Source organism: Bison bison, unplaced genomic scaffold (genome assembly GCF_000754665.1).
Source record: "Bison bison bison isolate TAMUID 2011002044 unplaced genomic scaffold, Bison_UMD1.0 scf7180017864295, whole genome shotgun sequence".
In the NCBI taxonomy this organism is placed as follows: Eukaryota; Metazoa; Chordata; class Mammalia; order Artiodactyla; family Bovidae; genus Bison; species Bison bison.
In genome coordinates this window covers 7485033-7503873 of record NW_011494867.1, presented here as the reverse complement: position 1 = coordinate 7503873, position 18841 = coordinate 7485033, and the positions used below count along the sequence as shown (strand labels likewise).

Sequence of the window (18841 nt, the reverse complement as noted above, 5' to 3'; positions counted from 1 at the left end):
CTGACAGCCACAAGAACACACGGGGCCATGACCAGCTGCACGGAACAAGCCCAGGCCGTGACGCCTGTCCCTCCCTCGTCCTGGCACAAGGTTCCTCACACCCTCTCCACGGTAGAGGGTTCCCTGCAACAGCCCCGGCCTCCAGGGACCGGGCTGGGCTGGGCTGCCCCGCTCCGGTGCACCCACCTCTCACCGCCCACTTCCCTGCATTGTAACAGAATGCCTGCTCGTCTCCATCCAACACCACACGACCGGCCCACCAACTCCAAGGGCAGAGCCTTCCCGAGCGCCCCACTTTCACAGCCCGGCGTCTGCATTCCCGACAGAACGTCCCACAGTGATGGAGACCATCCGCACGTGCCCCAACCAATACAGGAGACGGCGCCCACACATGGCTAAGGAGCATGAGAAACGTGGCCTGGCCACCTAAGGACTGCATTTTCAGTTTTAATTTTAATTAAATGTGAACAGCCACACGTGGCTCGCTGGCTACCACAGAGGAGGTGCGGGCCCAGAACAATGCCTGGGCCATGGTGAGTGCTCGGTACCCGCTCGTTCAATGAATGGATGAATGGCATTTACTATCCTACTTCACCAACCTGCATGGTAATGGTCCCACGGCTGTCTTCTCCTGCCGAGGGCATCCTGAGTGCAGGACAAACTTCTTGCTCAGCACTGCATCCCCAGTGTCTTTATAAACACGTGCTTCCTGTGACCTCAGTAAGTATCCACGGGAGGAATGGACCGTAGCTCAGTCCCTCTCCCCCTTCCCCGTGACACTGAGGGAAAATCGTCCCGCTGGGCTGGTTTCTGAATGTGTCTCCGGCCCGGTTCCTCCTGCCCGCTGCTGTGCCCATCTCTACCTCACCCTGGTGGCACCTGCGAGCCTTGGCTGCCGGTGGCAGCCTCCTTCCTGTGTGCCCCGCCCTCCCCACCAACTCCAAGGGAGGAGGAGGGTAGGCCTGGTGCCCCAGACTCAGAGGAAAGGACCTGGGACCCCTCCCCTCCCTGGGGCTGTGGGTCCCCGCTCAGCCGGCACAGGCCCCGCAGGAACGTTCAGGAAAAAAGCCCAACTCTGGAGAGTGAGGGTGACACTCACTCATTTGCGTCTGTGCGACAACAGATGCTTTATCTCTGAATGTTGGCCGTGAGCACTCCGACACTGCTGCGCTCCCCCTGCTCCGCTGACCCACTTCCCTCCAGCGTAGGTCAGAGGACGCTCCCTGCCTTCACTAGGTGTGCTGGGGGTAGGGGTGGGGAGAGGTGCTTGAAGCAAGTTCACGAATTCTCTTAAGGGCACGTAGGAACGTGGGCTTCCTCGTTCCGCTGACACCCAGACTTCAACCGCAGGGGGAAATCCTGTGCAAGGGTCCTGGGGCACATGGGAAGGTGGTGCCCGTAGCCAAGGAAGTTGGATGGGTGGACCTCAAGAACCATTGTCACAAGAAAACTGATCCCAAGGAAGGTTTCATGTCCCGAATAAAAGCAGATTGGCTGAATGGGGACTGGCCCCACTTCATTGTGACCTGGAGCAAGTCACCTCTCTCCGCTAGGCTGTATGTTCCCATCTGTAAATAGGGGCGGTCATGGCAGAACCCACCCTCAGAGTGGTATGGGCTAAATAGATCACAGAGGTCCAGGGTTTAGAGGGCGGCCCAGAACAGAAGCAGCCCTCAATACACTACATTACCAGTGACACTGATGAGTCCGCCCAGCCTCTTTCAGCCACAGGACACGAGTGTCTCATGACAGATCCTGGGCTGCCGTTCCCCAGTTCCAACCAGCACGGAACATGAACCGCTGCTGGGCACCCCACTAGGTGCTGGGGACACAGAGATGGATCAGACTCCGGTCTGCCAGTTCTCAGGCAGCCGGACGCTTGCTGGGGTGACAGATGCAACGAATCAAACAGAGCGGTGCATGTGACGAGCGGGTCTTGTGAGGATAAGAGAAGCTGAGGAGTCCCACGGAGGAAGGACTCAATCTGGGCAGGCCTGGGAGGTTTCACACCCATGTGAGCTGGCCCCGGAAAGAGGAAAGAAATGGGATCTTTGGCCGTGGGCCTGCCATCCTCAAAGGTCTCGGAGTGCACAAGATCATGGGCTCTTTGGACAACAGCAAAAGGTTGCTTGTGACTAGAGCAGAGGGTGCCTGGTAAGGAACTGGCAGGGGATGAAAATGAAAAGATTGAGTTTGGGCCAAATTTGGTCTCCTCTGCCAGGAAAAAAACGAGCTGAACTTTGTCCTGTGAATGATAGAAGGGTTTTAAGCACCACTCATAAAGTTACTCAACCCTGGAGACTGGGAGCGCGCGCACACACACACACACACACACAGTCCTGGCCCCGTGCACACACACACACACCTGGCCCCGTGCGCGCACACACACACACACCCTACACACACACAATCTCTCCTGGCCCCGTGCACACACACACCCCCTACACACACTCCACACACATGCACACACTCCTGGCCCCGTGCACACACACACACACACACTCCTGGCCCCGTGCACTGGACCCAGAGCAGAAACAGGAGCTCCCAAGCACCAAGAGCTTTCCTGATGGCTCAGATGGTAAAGAAACCGCCTGCAATGTGGGAGACTAGCGTTCGATCCCTGGGTCAGGAAGAGCCCCTGGAGAAGGAAATGGCAACCCACTCCAGGACTCTTGCCTAGAGGACCCCATGGATAGAGGAGCCTGGTGGGCTACAGTCCACAGGGTTGCAGAGAGCCCGACGTGACTGAGCGACTAAAACTTTCACTTTCACTTCAGGGACCAAGATACAGCCAAGAGGACGCACTGTGAGAACCACGGAGAGAACCGGGAGGCCAGCTTCAAGCTGTTCGGAGGAGGAAACATCCGTAAGCAAGCGTTTCCTGCATGCGCGTGCACACACGCGCACGTGCACCTTCTGAAGACGCAGGTAACTCCAGCGCGATGCCTTTGCCAGGGCGACCAGATGCAGCACCAGAGACTTTACAATAAAAAGGTTTTCCCTTGCACAGCTTTCCAGCCTCATCCTCATTAAAAAACAAAAACCAAAGCTTCCTCCCTTCTCCATCACCCACATTTAAAAGGAGAGTGTGAGTGTGTCTGCAGGAACTCAGAGCTGGGGTACAGGACTGGAGTGGCGGGGGGCCCAGGACGGATGGAATGATGTGGCAGGGGGGGCTTTACCACATGGACCCCACACTTGGTCTCTCCTTTCCTCCCACTCCTGAGCTGATGGAACGCTTTCCGCGGAGAACGGCTACCCCGAGGAGGCTCAATCACAAGGAAGATTCCTTGTGGCAGGCTGGTGCAATGAAGACATGCTCATGCTGCTTAAAACAGCAGCACTGTCCTCGGAGGACAGACCTTTGCCCCTGCAAGACAGTACCGATCAGCAAGGAGCTCAGTAAACCCTCTTCTTCAGAGAGAAAGTAGCAGTTGAAATGGAAGGGACCTCACAGGGTAGACTGGAGGGAGTCAATTTTTAAAAAAATGAATTCAAACTCAATTATTTCTTCGGAAGGAGAGACTGCCTGTGCCAAATAAAGATTTACATTTACCTCAGAGAATTAAACCATCTCCGCTAGGCTTGACACAGGAGCCAGGTGCTGTTCTAAGATATGTGTGTGTGTGTGAGTGTGTGCTCCCTCCCTCAGTTGTGTCCAGCTCTGTGCAACCCCATGGACTCTAGCCCACCAGGCTCCTCTTCCCAAGGGATTCCCAGGCAAGGGTACTGGAGTGGGTTGTCACTTCCTCCTCCAGGGGATCTTCGTGATGCAGGGATGGAACCGGAGTCTCCTGAGTCTCCTGCCCTGGCAGGGGGGTTCTTCATCTCTGTGCCACCTGGGAAGCCCACGTTCTGAGATGGCAGCTGATTGCATCCTCGCCATGGCCCTCAGCGAGGAAGCTGAGCAGGGAAGTGACGTGCCCAGGCCACTGAGCTGAAGCCAGCGCATGCACCCTGGCCACCAGGCTCTGGGGTCAGGCTCTCACCCCACAGCCCAGCCCTCCTGTCCCGGCACCCCGGGCCCCCTCGCTCCACTGGGACGAGGCTGGGCCGCACACACACTTCGCGGGGCCTACGAAGACGCAGCAGCGTCCCGAGCGACCCTGAGCTGTGACGTGGGGCTGGCCAGCCAACGCAGGCTTAGCAACAGGCAGTGATCTATGGGGGCGGACGTGATTGTTTCCAAATGTTCTCCTGGGGCCAGTGGAGAGGACTCTCTGGCTATCGTGTGGCCTTGGCTGTGACTGGGGGTGGCGGGGGGTCATCACACTCAGGGCAACAACGGTCACCAAGCCTGGCGCCAGGTGCCACTCTGCATCTTCTCAGAACTGGACGGCTTAGAGACTCCCCAAACCCAGCCCAGCCCACCTGTCGGATGGGTATACTGAGGCCTAGAGAGGAAAAGCGACTTCTCCAAAGCCACACAGCAAGCGCAAGGCAGGATCAGGATACACCCAGAGGTCCCGTGACCCTTCTCCCCACCCCACCTCACAGTTTCCCAGTCGTGGCACGGGGAGGCGGTCAGATGGATGCTCCCTGGAAGGCACTTTAAATGCACCTTTCACTAGGCCTTGGACTGAATATCCACAGCCCCTGCAAAGAGGCAAGACACAAGTGAACTTATACATTTTCTGCTCTTTGTAGTACAACGTTCCTCCTCTGTTCTTCCATGCCGGGGATGGTGTTATGGACTTAATGTGTTTGTCCCCAAAACCCCTACACTGAAGCCCTAACCCCCAGTGTGCTGGTGTTGAGGAGGAGGACCTTCAGTAGGCCATCAGGTGTAGACGAGTCAGAGGGTGGCCCCACACGATGGGATTAGCGTCCTCACACGACGAGAAAGAGACCAGAGCGCCCTCGCTCAGCCGTGTGAGGACTGGGCAGAAGGGCGTGGGGCGGGCGGAAAGGTCGCTTAAGGAACGGGACAGCGCAAAGGAGCAGCATGAGGCAGGGCTGCAGCCCGCAGAGCCAGCAGTCGGTGACGGACCCAAAACAACTGAAGGAGAGAATCCCTTTGGGTTGGCTAAAAAGCTTGTTTGGGAGTCTTCCCAGAACGTCTTTGGGGGAAAATCTGAACAAACTTTTTGCCAACACGATAAAATGAAACAGACATTTTATTTCTACTGAAAATATATGAAACAGGTATTTGTTCTCCATCTTTTGCAGCCACAGCAGGGTCGTGCCCCTGAAGATGGCCCCCAGTCCTAAAGCGCCCCCAGTTTTGTTTTGTTTTTTTAGATAAACCCCAAACAATTGGCAGTTTGCAGTTCCTGTTTCTTTAAAGACCTCCACAAGGCCATCTGGTTATTATGGCTTTTTCTTACTCTTTGATGGCCATCACAATAGCTATTGTTTCACCAAGACTTTCTTAAGCATTCCCGTTTGGCTTTCATAAAAACAACCACTCTCTTTTCACACTCGTATGGAGTGAATTGTGTAATTATGGGAACACCTACAGCCAGCATAATCAGGCCTGGGAACAAACACACCGGCTCCTGGAAACACACAACGTGATTCGCCAGGAGAAAAGCTCAGGGGCTTCCCGGTGCGCGGGCCGCAGAGGAGGGGTCGTCACCTCTGCCAACCTGTCAAGCAAGGCTTCTGACATTTACACTCAGGAGTCCAGTTAGCACAGTTCACACAGCTCTACCGAACGAACACGGACACGTGCCCACAGTCTCAGGAGTGGGGAGGCGAACTGAAGAGGTACGCATCCGATCGGACACCTGAGGTTTATACACTTCCCACGGAACTGCCTGTTTAGGTGTAAACCCACAGAAAAAACACTGGAAGGATGGGGTGTGGGAATGGGGCTGCTGGCAGAGGAAGAGGAACATTACTCTTTTCTGTAAGGTGCTGTTTCTCAAAAGGATTTATGTCTAAAAGACATGATTGGATTTTTTTTAATCAACAAGATTTAACAGAAGCCTACAGCGCATTAGACAAATAAGCCCAGAGCCTCATATGAATGCAGGTTAGAAAAAGAATTAAAATAATGCCAAAATAAGAAACATTCAACTGGCTTCAAAGAAACAGCTGTCTGCCTCTCAGTCAGGATGAGAAAGTGAATGGTGTGGCCAGCGGCTCCTCAATGGGCAGGGCTAGTAACAGTCGGCGAATTCATCAAACCAAAGGGTTCGGAGCAGACACAAGGTCACTGGTGGCGTTCAGCTGCCGCAGCAACCAGCATGACCCTTGATTTGTTCTTGTTTAGCTGGATATGCTGTACGTCTGACAAGTCCACCGAGAAGCAACGCTCAAAGGGAGCTTTCAAGGTGGCAGAGGTTATTCTGTGAGTTGGACAACCACTTTCAGCCTCCATCACTGCAAACGTGTTTCCATCCTTCACCCCCAGTGATCTGTGTGGGCCCCTCGTTCACGTGAGGCACCGTGTTCGGAGCTGTGGGCCGGCCATGAACCTGGAGCTTGTGTCTCGGCACACAGGGACCCAAAACCACCGACAGACAAACTATTCCACCAGAATGGTGATCGCGGCATAGAGCCCATGAGGATAATGGCCTGGCCGATCCTGGGGGTTGGGGAGGGGCCCCTGAAGCTGAGAACTGGGGGGAATCGCGGTGGGAACATTCAACTGGTTTCAGAGGAGGAGCTGTCCACCTTTCAGCGGGGGTGAGAAGGTGAATGGCGTGGTGAGCGGCATTCCCGGGCCAGGGACCCGGTGAGAACTGGGGGGTGTGGGGGACTGAAGGTGGGGGAGAGACTCAGTCTTTGCAGAGCGGTCAGAGTGCACCGGGCGGTCAGCAGGCTGGCCTGGCTGAGCAGAGGACCCCTCAGCTGGGGCAGGGAAATGAACTCCAGGGCCTGTGAGCAGCGGGGAGAGACGGGTCGGGATGGCAGCATGCAGAGCTGTGAGGCTCAGGTCAGGAACTATGCAGGTTTTCCTGAAACGCACTGGGGAACCCTGAGCAGGGTTCCTGAGTGGGAGGGTGGTATTTCGCCACGCACGTGCCGTCCATGCCCAGCCAAGCACCAATTTTGCAGCCTATGCTGCCAGCACCGCCCTCATTTTCTTCCATCACCGTGGGCCTTGCCATGGTGCGCGTCGGGCCCCCAAGGACAGCGGGACCCTTTGCAGCTGCCCTCGCCCGTCATGGCCAAGGACACCTGGTTAAAACCCGCTCAAGGGGCTGCAGAAACCCTCAGACCGCCAGGCTGATGGAAACATTCCCACAGTTTTTCTCTGTGCAACGGAGACGCCTGCTCAGAAGGTCCCTGCTGCAAAGCAAGGGTTTCTTCCTCGCAGGCGGCTACACCCAACTGTTCTGCTGCAGGGCTTCTGCGTCACGACGGGGATCTCCCCAGCTAATAGGATGTTCGAGTGAACTGGAGAAATCTGGGCCGCCTGAATTCAGGGCGATCGCGTCCCATCTGTGTGTGCTCTTCCTCTGCTCTATCTAATCAGATTTCCTGTGTGCATGATTATAAATGCTGTTGTTCTGACCCGTGATGATCTGGTAAACAGACTGATTATATCAACTGTGATAGATTAAGGTTTCCAAAAACAGAGGGACGCCGTTACTTTTATTTTAATTGAAAATGGACGCAATTTCCAGTGGATATGGATAAAACTAATGACCTCAGAAGGAATCAACTTGCCGTGGGGGCAAAAAAAAAAAATCAGACGACTTGTATCATCATCCGAGATCATGACAGTCTTAGTTGGAAATGTTGCATGCTATTTTGCCTTTTCTCTGTTTTCTCGGAACGAGGCTAGCCCAGCACATTCTTCTGGGTACACTGAGCTTCAGCGGGACTTGGCTCAAATTGGCAGGGGATAGGTCACCACCCCAAAATTACCGAAACCGAAAGAAATCCACAGGATCAAGACCAGACCAAGAAAATCTTATAAAACGGTAATCAAATCAACTTCCTTCCAAAACCAGGCTCTACTTAAATTGCAGTTATCAACTTACTCCATTTATGAAGTAAAAATATGGAGACACATGCCAGCCTCAAGCAAATCCTCTGAAAGAAACTCCAGCCAACCCACTGCACAATTGCTAATGATGATGAAACTGGTTTTGACCGTTTCCACTTGGTCCCGACAACCCCTCGTAGGCAGACAGAATATTCTCTCAGTGTTTACGGCGCTCGGGCTCCTGGAAGCAGGAAAGCCCATCGCTGACTCCCTGCGTGTCTTCACTGCATGAGTTCCGTGGGCAGGTCACAGAGCGTGGGGTCAGGGAGGACATTCTGAGAACCAGACTGCCCAATCCCACGCCTGCTCCTTGCAGACACCTGACCTAGGGAGTCACCTCACCCACCGAGCCTCAGTTTCCTCGTCTGAAAATGGGCACGGTGACAGTTCCCGCCTCCTCGGGAGGATACAGGGAGGCAGGAAAGCGCGTCACCTGCTTATTCCGTGCTGGGTCCAGCACAGGGCAGCCCCTGCCAAAGGCCAAGTGTTACCATTCCTCACGTTCTAATGCTTATTTCCTAGCTGACTAAAACGGTTTGTAGTACTCTGTTTATGAAACCAGATCACAGCTGTAACACTCATGTTTTCTGTGATATTTTCATGGTAGTGTCTAGGCTGAAGTAACTTCAGTAAAATAGCAGTAACAGCTTTAAGAATGCTGTTTGTTGATCAGTCGCTAAGTTGCATCTGACGCTTTGTGAAACCGTGGACAGCAGCCCACCAGGCTCCTCTGTCCATGGGATTTCTCAGGCAAGAATGCTGAAATACTTAATTTAAGAATACTTTCAAATTAAGTGAATAAGATAAATACTAATGTTGCATGATTATAGATGAAGCAAGTTCAACAGGAAATTAAGACAGTATCGTTGCAAAGCAACCACTCTGAATAAATTAACCATCTTTAAAAAGTTATTACTGTTCGATCCAGAACACCTGGGCTCTTGCCCGTGACGCACACAACTCCCACACCCATCCCACGCTCCTCTGGGAATCCTTGCTCCCTCTTCTCGTGGACCGTTGCCCAGTGCTCCCTCCGGATAGCTCTCACCACCCCGGGGTCTCACTGTCACCGAGAACACAGGTCGCTTCCTAATCAACAGGAGCTGTTTCTGGAACACCTGTGTCCGAAGCCACCGAACATTCATGGAACTCCTGATCTGGCTGTATCTAGCCAACTTTATTTCTCGGGGTCCCCCCACACCCTAGGCCAACTGGCATTCCCGCGTGCCCCCTGAAAGGCAGGCCAGTGGAGCAGCCTGAGTCTGCAGCCCAGCTCTGTCCCTGAGGGCTCCAGTAAGCTGCTTGCATAAATCACACAAACATCAAGTATGCGAAAGTCGCCAGAAGAGAGGGTACGTGCTGGATGCGCCGGGGTGAAGCTCCGGGACAGGCAAGACTAGTGAATGCTAATGAAGGTCAGGAGAGCGGTTACCTTGGGGTTGAGGCCACGGCGATGGCTATCCCGTTTCTTGATTTGAGTGGTGGTTACAGAGCCATTTGGTTGGCAAAAATTCACTGAACTGTACAATATGTGTGCACATTTCTAGATGTATATTTCAATAATGTTTGCCCCCCAAAAAGAAAAGCAATGAATGACAATCTGTGCCTCAGTTTCACTATCTGTAAAATGGGCGATACTAGGGAGGTACCCAGACCTACTGGAGAGGCCTCTGCCAGTGCAGCTCCTCCTTCGCCTTCCTGTCTTAAATTCTCCCTGCCTCACCTGGAGGTCGTGAACTAGCTGCCCATCCTGAGGTCAGCTCTAGGGCTTTATTTAAGATGAAGGATTAAGTTTTGGAGACTGGCTGCAGAGCAATGTAAACATACTTAGCACCATGAAACTACACACTTTAGGACAGTTAAGATTCGTAAGACAAATTTCACACTGCATTTTGCCACAATCAGGGAGGGGCTAGGATGAACTATAAGGAAATACTCTAATTCTGAAGATCCATTCTTAATGCCCCAGAGGTAAAGACTGGAGGGGAAGGTACCAGGCTGTACCCCAGGGCTTCTATGTTTCAAAACTCTTGCCTTAAGGCATGGGAAAACGAATTAACAGCCATAGCTGTTCAAAGAAAAAACAGGGTATACATTTTTATGTCTTTGGAAAAGTACGTTGAAATAGGCGGGGATTTAGACAGAGAGCAGGAAACAGAGTCACAGACAAACAGCATTTACTGTTCTGGGGAGCAGAAATCCTGATGATTTTCTATTTTTCAACACTTCGAATATTTTACGCTCATATTTCTTGATTATAAAACTACATGTAAGTAACTAGCCCTCTGTGCTTCAGGGTCTAGCTCCTCCCCTTTTTGGCCCAGTTTTGCTTTTGTTTTCACTCTGTGGGCTCCTGCGTCTCTAAGAGGCACCACTGCCGCTCTCCTCCACGTGGAAGCAGCTTCTGCCCTTTTCCTGCTGAGCTGAACGCCAGGCCCGGGATCCTTCCCAACACAGTGTCCAGGGCAGGGCCACCCAAGCACACACACCGACACCGCTGGTTACACTCGCCCTCCCTGAGGCTGCCCTCGCCCCCTGGCGTGAGTGCAGGACGGGGCGCTGACGCGTACCCACGTTCCCACGTCTCGCTTCTCAGCAGAGGTGGCGGGAGACTCCACAGCCACACCTGTGTGGACCACCTCTCCAGTGATACCACCGCTCTCACTCTCAACTCTGTTCCAAATCCAGACCAGGTACCTCTTTTCAAGCCAAGGAACTGCCCAGCACAGGTTCCTCTAGAGCCTGACACAAGGGGCTTCCGCCGATGGTTAATACTGACATCAGCCCCCATTCCAGAGTCCAGGCACTCCGAGGGGATGCACCTCTGCCCACGTGCAAGACGGCGACTTCGGCAATAAGGATGGGGGGCGCTTCCAAGTGCCTTTGGTTGTCACCTTGCAAAGGGGCTCCAGGAACCAGCCATTTCACAGGACGGGGCCTCTCCTGGGTGCAGTGTGAAAGGAACTAACAATTTACCTGAGTGCAAACATTCGACACTGCTCTGCAGACCCTGGGGTTGGGTGGGGGTGCTCTGAATCCCGGCCCACAAGTTTGTCCTGCACAGGGACCCTGTGGGCCCAAAAGGGCCCGGGACGCTGCAGACACGCGGCCCCTCGTCACTGAGGCTCTCTGCGCCCTCGGATGGCACGACTCTGGGGGAAGAGCCGGATGGACCTGGAGTGCCCACAGCTCACAGGAATGTTCGAGAGCGTGACTTCTTATCACTGTAAGAGCCCATCAGCCCCTTTAGAATGTGGGGCCGCCTCAATAACGTACTGGCTTGAGGAGGGGGAGGTGGACGTCAGGGTCAAACTGGCCACTGGGAGTATCCTTTAGCATCAAGGACACGCATTTATCACGAAATCTGCCCAGAGGTGGAAGGTCTGAGAACTACCTTACTTCTTAAAAAAGTAAGAATGTACGTTACAGAAAGTCAATTACACCAATGGGAATAAAAATAACTGTATTATTATTAATAGATTAAGGGCTTTTGTGTGCCAGGCATGGTGCTATGAAATTCACATCTGCTTTCATTCTTGTTAGTAACTTTACATAGCAGATACTTATGGCTAGTTCCACTTAGGGGAGACAGAACTTACTAAGGCTGCAGGAGAAAAAAACAACACCTCAGTGATATACTGTGAGTAACAGTGACGATAATTTAAGAAGCACAGGAAGGCATCATGAGACAAGGCCGACGAGGAGGTTAAATACCCTGGAAATAATACACACATGAGATTCGGAGCTTCCGATCAGCTGGGACATTCTGGGGAAGTTACTTGACCTCTCCACGCCTTAGTTCCTTCATCTTTAAAAAACGAAGGTGTTTAATTTCACAATACTATGAACCTACAATTAACAAAACAGCACAGCGCTGGAGCGAGGACAGTAAGTCAGCAGGAACTAACAGAAGGCTGAAAAGAGACTCGAGCACATACGTGAAATGGTCAGTATATGGTATAGTGATGTTTTACAGTAGCGGATAAGGGAACATTTTTCAGCGAATAATACTAGACACTCAGTGATCTATCTGAAACAGCACTATGCCATGCCTCACACCAAAAGTTAATTCTAGGTCAATTTTACAGTTATATGTTAGGGAAAAAAATGGGGAATGTCTGCTCAATCTTGAAATCCGGAAGAACTTTGATAAACCACTAAGACAAGTCATTAACAAGCCATGAATACAGGCTCTGAGATCCAACCACCAAAAAATGTGAAGCGTCTATACATCAATAAATACCTCATATGAAATTAAGAAGCCAGAGGAAACGTAGAAAAAGCTAACAACTGTTACCTATTCGATTTGAAAAAAATTAGTGATTCTTCTATATTAAAAATGAAAACCCTTATAAACAGCTTTTCTTATTTTAAAAAAGGCATATTCTCCAATTACAAATAAAATATATAAGAATCTAAACTGCACAAAAGAAATGCAGATAACTGATGAACTCACGGAGTGAGGGGAGAGAATGAGGTTCAAGGTGGCCAGTCTTCACGGAAGGCGCCGTGTGAGGTTCACGCTCCTTCAAAGAGTTCAGAGTTCACTATAATCAGGCATGTGTGGCCTGGCCTGTGTGGTCAAAAGGGTGCATTCCTGAAAGTCCTGGCCACGAGACACAGCTGACCGCAGGCTGCCCGGGACGTGCCCAGGTGCAGGAACCCTGACAGAGACAGGAGCCCCAGCCCCAGCCTGGTGCGGACATGCAGGCCCACGAAACGGGGGCTTTGGAGTTGTGAAAAGAGCTTCCACGGGGCCCCTCTTCTGCTCTGCCTGGAATCAGACAGGGGGACAGGGGGAGAGGAAAATGCTAGTCTCCAGGATGTTCCCCTCCCTCTGGCTGCCAGAGGACGCCCGAGATGCTCACGGTCGATGGGCAGGGGCAGAACGAAGGGGGTCTCCTTGCCGTCAGACTAGTGCTCCTCTGCTGTCCTGCACACACGCAGCCCCTGCTCAGCCTCTGCGGAGACTTCAGCGGCAGCCCCTCGATTTTAAAGGTAAAGCACGGAAAGATAACATAAATACTGTCACTCAGCGAGTGTCTATAGTTTCAGAACGCCAACCACGTACTTAGTAGGCTGACTTCACTCCAGTGAGTAAAGTGAGGCTCTGCGAAGTCAAATTGATTGATTCATTCATTCACTTAAAAGGTATTTATCCAGCACCGACAGGCGCAGAGCCCTGTTCTAAATGCTGGGAATACAGCAGTTGGGAGGGAGGGAAAGGAGAGGAGATAAAATTCTTGCCTTTCTAGCAGGAGGAGAAAATAAACAAAATAACAAACACATAGTCTGTTAGATTATGGTAGGTGCTAAGGAGAAAGAATAAGGTGGAGAACGAAAAATAAAACAAAACATTGCGGTGGTGGGGTGGGGTGTCAACATTTCAGATGGGTAGCCAAGGAAACTTGACTAGGCGACTTCCGAGGAAAGAGCAAAAGGAAGTGAGGCCGTGGGCGGTGTGGCTACTTAGGCAAAGATGCAGACTGAAGGCCTAGCCGGGGCAGAGGCCTCCAGGGGCATTGCGGGCATGTCCCAGGAGGCAGCCCAGGTCGGTCCCAGGGTGAGCGACGAGGTGAGCTCACAGGCCACGCTGCCTCTGCTGGCTGTCCGGGAGGTCGTGTGGCGTGCCCAAGGTTGCACGGCTAATCATTGAGAGACCAAACAGATGCTGATGGTACTCTGAGAAGGGGGCTTGGAGCCCCGTGTGGGTCACCCTGCCTCCACCCTCCTTCAGGGGCTGGTGGCCAGAAGCCCAGGGCCCTGTCGATGTCCCCCTCACCCACCTCGTGGCACGGGGTCCCAGAGCATTGCCTCCCGCTCGCATGCATGCGATCACAACACTCTTCTCCTAAGCGCACATCTCAGCGTGAACACCCTGTGTTTGTCTTCTCTGCCATCTAATTATGAAGTTGTCCGCAGTTAACAGGAAGACAGGTGGGGCAGGGCAGACTCGAGTCTGGAGACGGCAGTTTAGCAGCCAGCTCGCACATGTGTGAGGTGCATGACCTCGGATCCTAACTTCCTTAGCTGTCCTGGCTTCAGTCTCCTCATCTGTGAAAGTGGACCTCACCAGGTTACTCTGAAAACCACGGACATGGTAAGGAAAGCACCCACTGCTGTGCCTGACAGCGTCAGACAGCCAGGAAATGGAAGCTATCAAATCACAGTATGGTTCTGGAACTACTTTGCAGTGCAACTGTTTCCTTGTAGAGGACAAACCAGACCCACGTAAGCAAATTTATGAGCCATTTCTAAATACAAATGGCAACAGAGGTGAGATAATCAACAACTAGCCCCAACCAGTAATTTTCTACAGAAATGAATGTTTCTTCGTCAATAATCTGTTGGCTTTTTTTTTCTTTCCTGGCTATGGCAAGGTTTGAATCAGCTGGTTTGGGAAAAGCCACAGCGTGGTTTGACCTTTTGAAATCAGCTAGCCTGTAAGGAGAGGGAGCAATTCTTGAACCCAGTGAACTCAGTTCTCCAAGCAAAGGTCGGACAGCGAACCCGAGCCTGACTGGATCTGCAAAGGCCCTGCCTCCAAATAAGGTCACACTCCCAGGTACCGGAGGCAAGGACTTGAACAGACCTGCTTCGGGGACACAGTTCAACCCACAGCAGTGACGACGGTATTGGAGTAAGCTGACCTCAGCCAGCGGTGAACATCCCAAGTTCAGCAGTGGAAGGGGTGCGAGCTGTCGGCGGGTAAAGGTGCTGGGTGTCAGGTTCAGCTTTCCCCATTATTAACCCTGAGATGTCAGGATAACACATTTACTGCAGGGGGTGTGCTGCTAAACAAGCTGACGGATGGAAAGGCGGGCCAGCACACAGTCCCACCTAGAACTGCCGCCCTCGGTGGTGACAGGAGGAGGCTCCCGGCTCCATCGCCGGTGACGCTGACATCCCACCAGGGACACAGGTGTCTAGGGGGTAGCAGCCACACAGGCCCGGCTCTCCCCGAGCCGTGGGAGGGGGGCGGGGTGGGAGAGGCTCTGCTCCCCGGGGAGGGAGGCTTTTGTGAGCGGGAGACACACGAGGACAGATTGTCTGGGTGTCAGCGGTAGAGGGTGCGGCTGGGGGAGTTGCTGAGTCAGACAGGCTGCACCCGTCCCACGAGAGAGGAATGCTCCCACCCAGAGAGATCTGTTTGACTTCAGAAAAGTGCAGGTCCCAGTGATACTCACTGAACTCCCCACCGCCCGCTCAGCAGACGGGAGGATGGGCAACAGGACACCTGGCAAGGCCCCCGGGGGGTGCCCTGTCGCTGCGATGTTCCCCCCAGAGCAGGGCCCTGCTCACCTTGTATTTGCCTGGGACGAGGTGTTATCAGAATCCCCCTAGAAAGAGGCTCGAAAGGCAGAACACGCAGGTCCTGGGCAAGAATGTATCAGGAGCAGCGAGGCTCCTTGATCCTAAAGGAGGCGAACTTCCCCCTGAACTTGAGTGGGACCACAATCGACCTACCAAGAACACAGGATGGAAGAGGGACTCTCTAAGAATGTTTCCAGGTAATGGTGATGACCTCACCATCCATTAAGGCTAGGCCAAAAAGTCCTGCCCGGCCCCTCTTCACCCAGGCCCTTGCACAAGGGCTTTCGGGTGAGTCCACACTTTACCAGCATGTCAGGTTCCTGAGGATGCTGCAATGCATGAGTATACCTCCGTGCGTTCAAACACCACAAACGTGTCCTCTGACAGGTCTGGAGGTCAGAAGTCCCAAACAGGTCTCACGGGGCCAAAAACCACGGTGTGGCAGGGCTGCGGTCCTTCCAGAGGCCCGAGCGGAGAGACTGCTTCCTGGCCTTCCTGGCCTCTCGAGGTGCCCAGTCCCCAGTCTTGGGGCCCCTCCAACCATCGTCAAAGCTGGCAGCAGCACCCCCTCACCTGTGCTCTGTCCCCACAGTCTCCTCCTCTGACCTGTCTCTCCTGCTTCCCCTTCTCCTAAGGGACCCCTGTGGCTGCAGGGAGCCCATCTGGGTAACCCAGGACAATTTCCCATCGCAAGATCCTTGACTCGATCACATCTCAGCGGCCCTCGTGCCATGGCAGGTCACACAGTCACAGTTCTGGGGGTTAGGATGCGACATCCTTGGGGGAGAGGGCACTGGTCTGTCCTACCACCCCATGGGAAAGCTGCCCCAGCAACCCTGGGGACCATCAGGTCCCGACTAACCTGCTTGTGACCCTGTCAGAGCTCTGTCTACCACCTGACCTCAAAAGGGGTGACCGAGGTCCACTCCGGGCCCCAGGCTCTGTCCCTCCACCAGGGAAGCCAGATGCCCACTCTCTCCATCGCCCTGCCTCCCTGGGCCCATCCCAAGACACTGTGAAGACGAAGCTTCAACCCCGTGACCTCCAGGGAGCTCTTCCTGGGGCCGCTTACCTGGCTGCCACACCCTGTTTCTTCCCTCTTCCTGACCCACCATGCACGTCACACTCTTCCAACAGGAGTGTACCCCCCGTGGTACCGGGGGGACCACGGTCCATTCATCTGGGTCGGGCCCGAGGCCTGTCTTGCAAAGGATATCCAGTCAGTGCTGGGTGGCGGCATGGATGGGCAGATGGGATGGATAGACAGGCAGACAGATGCAAGGATGGAGGGAGGGAGACTGTGGCCACGCCTGGCACAAAAGTACACACTCAATAAACACTTGTCGAGAGAAAGCCAGGAGGCAGGGAGAAAGAGAGGGAAAGAAAGTGAAGTGGGGGCACCATCCATGTTGGGAGAATGCAGCTACGCAGCAGCCAACGTGAGGAAGAAACTCAAGACAGGGGCATCTCCGGTGCCGCGTTCAAGAGCTCCCTGGTGAGCGGACACACGGTCAGCTAGAACCTGCCAAAGGTCCACCAACTGGTCTAAGCTTCGTGCTGACTCCTAAGCACACCTCTCTGGGAACCAGTGTGGGTGTCCGGACCTCCTCTGGGCCAGAAACCAGCTCGGGGTCCACCCCCACCGCCCGGTGCCACCGCAGCTCGATGCACAGGCGCAGTTCTAAGGTGCCTTCGCCTCACTCGGGCCCCACCCGTCTACATCCAGCTTTATTAAATGCTACCCAGGACCTGCCGGTGTCTTGTGGGGGGTGGGGGTGGGGGGGGTGGATCACAGGACTAGGGCAGCCTGGGCCCTGTCCACTCCCAATGGAGAACTGCATCTTCACCTCAAGGCCAGGCATGCACCAGTTTCAACCACTTGCCTTAAAAAGACCATTTTTCCATGAAGTTGCCGCATGAGTATGAATGGTGTTTTTCCGGGATTTTACTATGAAAAATTTCAAACATAAAGAAAAGCTGCATACTGCTCTACACCCGCGAGAATGGCGAGAATTTTGAAGACTCACAGTAATGAACATGGGCATGGAGGTGAAGCAACTGGAAACTTCATACACTGCTCCTAGGAGGATAAGCTGGTACAACCACTGTGGAAAACAGCTTGGCATCACCTACAAAGGCTGACTCTATGCATACCCTGTATGCTCATTCCCAACTCTAAGCCAACAGAACGTCACGCACAAATCCCCAGGCGGCATGTGCAAGCGTTCCTGAGGATGGACACAACCCGATGCCCACCGCTAGTAGAATGGTACAGTCGTAAGCTGAAACACAATCTGGCAACAAAAACGAACATCTCACAAGGGAACCCGATCACACTGAAATATGGTTGTCAAGATACTCCTTACGACCTGTGGTAGAGCAACAGGAAAAGAAAACGTCTTACCGCATCACATAACAAGCTCTAGCCAAGGGTCTGATAACTACCGTGACTCTGGAGTAGCGACAAAGGTAACAATATTCCAAGATGGTCTATAACACCGGAACGGGCCTGGAAAGCTTCCGGGCCGTCCACTAGGGGCCGGGGCCGGGGCCGGGGCCGGGTCACGGCTCACAGTACCGCCAGCGGGCATCCTGGACGGAAACGCTGTGTGTCAGTTACAGGCCAGTGACGGCAAAGCTGCCGTTGTTTTTTCACGTCCAGGGTCACAGATACCCTGAATTCTATCCATGGGCCTGAGGATAAGAACTGGAAACTGGGGGTTTTCTTTCTGTCCCCTTTACTCTATTCCTGGTGATAATATGCTCCCTGAACCTACGTGTATATACGAACAAGGGAGGGTCTCAGATACCTGCACACGAGCATGCACAGCGGAGCTGCTTCCATCAGCAGAAAGGTGCAAACAACCCACAAGTCCACGATGGATGAATGGATGGACACACTGTGGTGTGTGCACACACACAAATATTATTCAGCCTTAGAAAGGAAATTCTGACGTGTTACAACATGGGTGAAGCTTGAGAATTTTATGCTAAGTGACGTAAGACAGACACAAAAATACAAATACTGTTTGATTCCACTCATGGGAGGGGCCTAGGCTACACAGATTCATAGAGACCGAGAGGAAAACGCGGTCACAGGGACCTGGGGCAGGGAGCATGCGAAGTCAGGGTATACTGGAGACAGAGCTTCTGTACCAGAAGATGCAAGTCAGGCTCCGGAGACGGATGGTAGCAATGGTTCCACAACAAGGGGAAGGTACTTAACACCACTGAACTGCACGCTTACAAACGGCTAAAATGGTAAACTTTGTGCCATGTATATTTGACCACGATCATTTGTGGCTCAGCTGGTAAAGAATCCGCCTGCAATGCAGGAGACCTGGGTTCAATCCCCAGGTTGGAAAGATCCCCTGGAGAAGGGAACGGCTACCCACTCCAGTATTCTGGCCTGGAGAATCCCATGGACTGTATAGTCCATGGGGTCGCAAAGAGTTGGACACGACTGAGCGACTTTCACTTTCATAAATAAGTAAGTAAACTCCCTGCAGAACACAGAAGGCACTGGCTTTCTGAGGACAGGAACCGCCTCCCCGTGGCTGGGAGCCAGCTGCCACACACGCCTGG

General features: G+C 53.2%; 1 protein-coding gene across 3 annotated transcripts in view; it reads right to left on the bottom strand.

Annotated features, from left to right (window-relative positions):
- CMIP (c-Maf inducing protein) overlaps nt 1–18841 on the bottom strand; it is a 213864-nt gene that overhangs the window by 126387 nt on the left and 68636 nt on the right. The window contains exon 1 of one of the 3 annotated variants that reach the window (XM_010850798.1): nt 600–2376. The exons of the other annotated variants lie outside the window; for them this stretch is intronic. Coding sequence (XP_010849100.1) covers nt 600–644 — 45 coding nt within the window. The 5' untranslated portion in view covers nt 645–2376. Of the gene's footprint in view, nt 1–599; nt 2377–18841 lie in introns of those variants that run through there. 3 annotated transcript variants of the gene reach the window in all.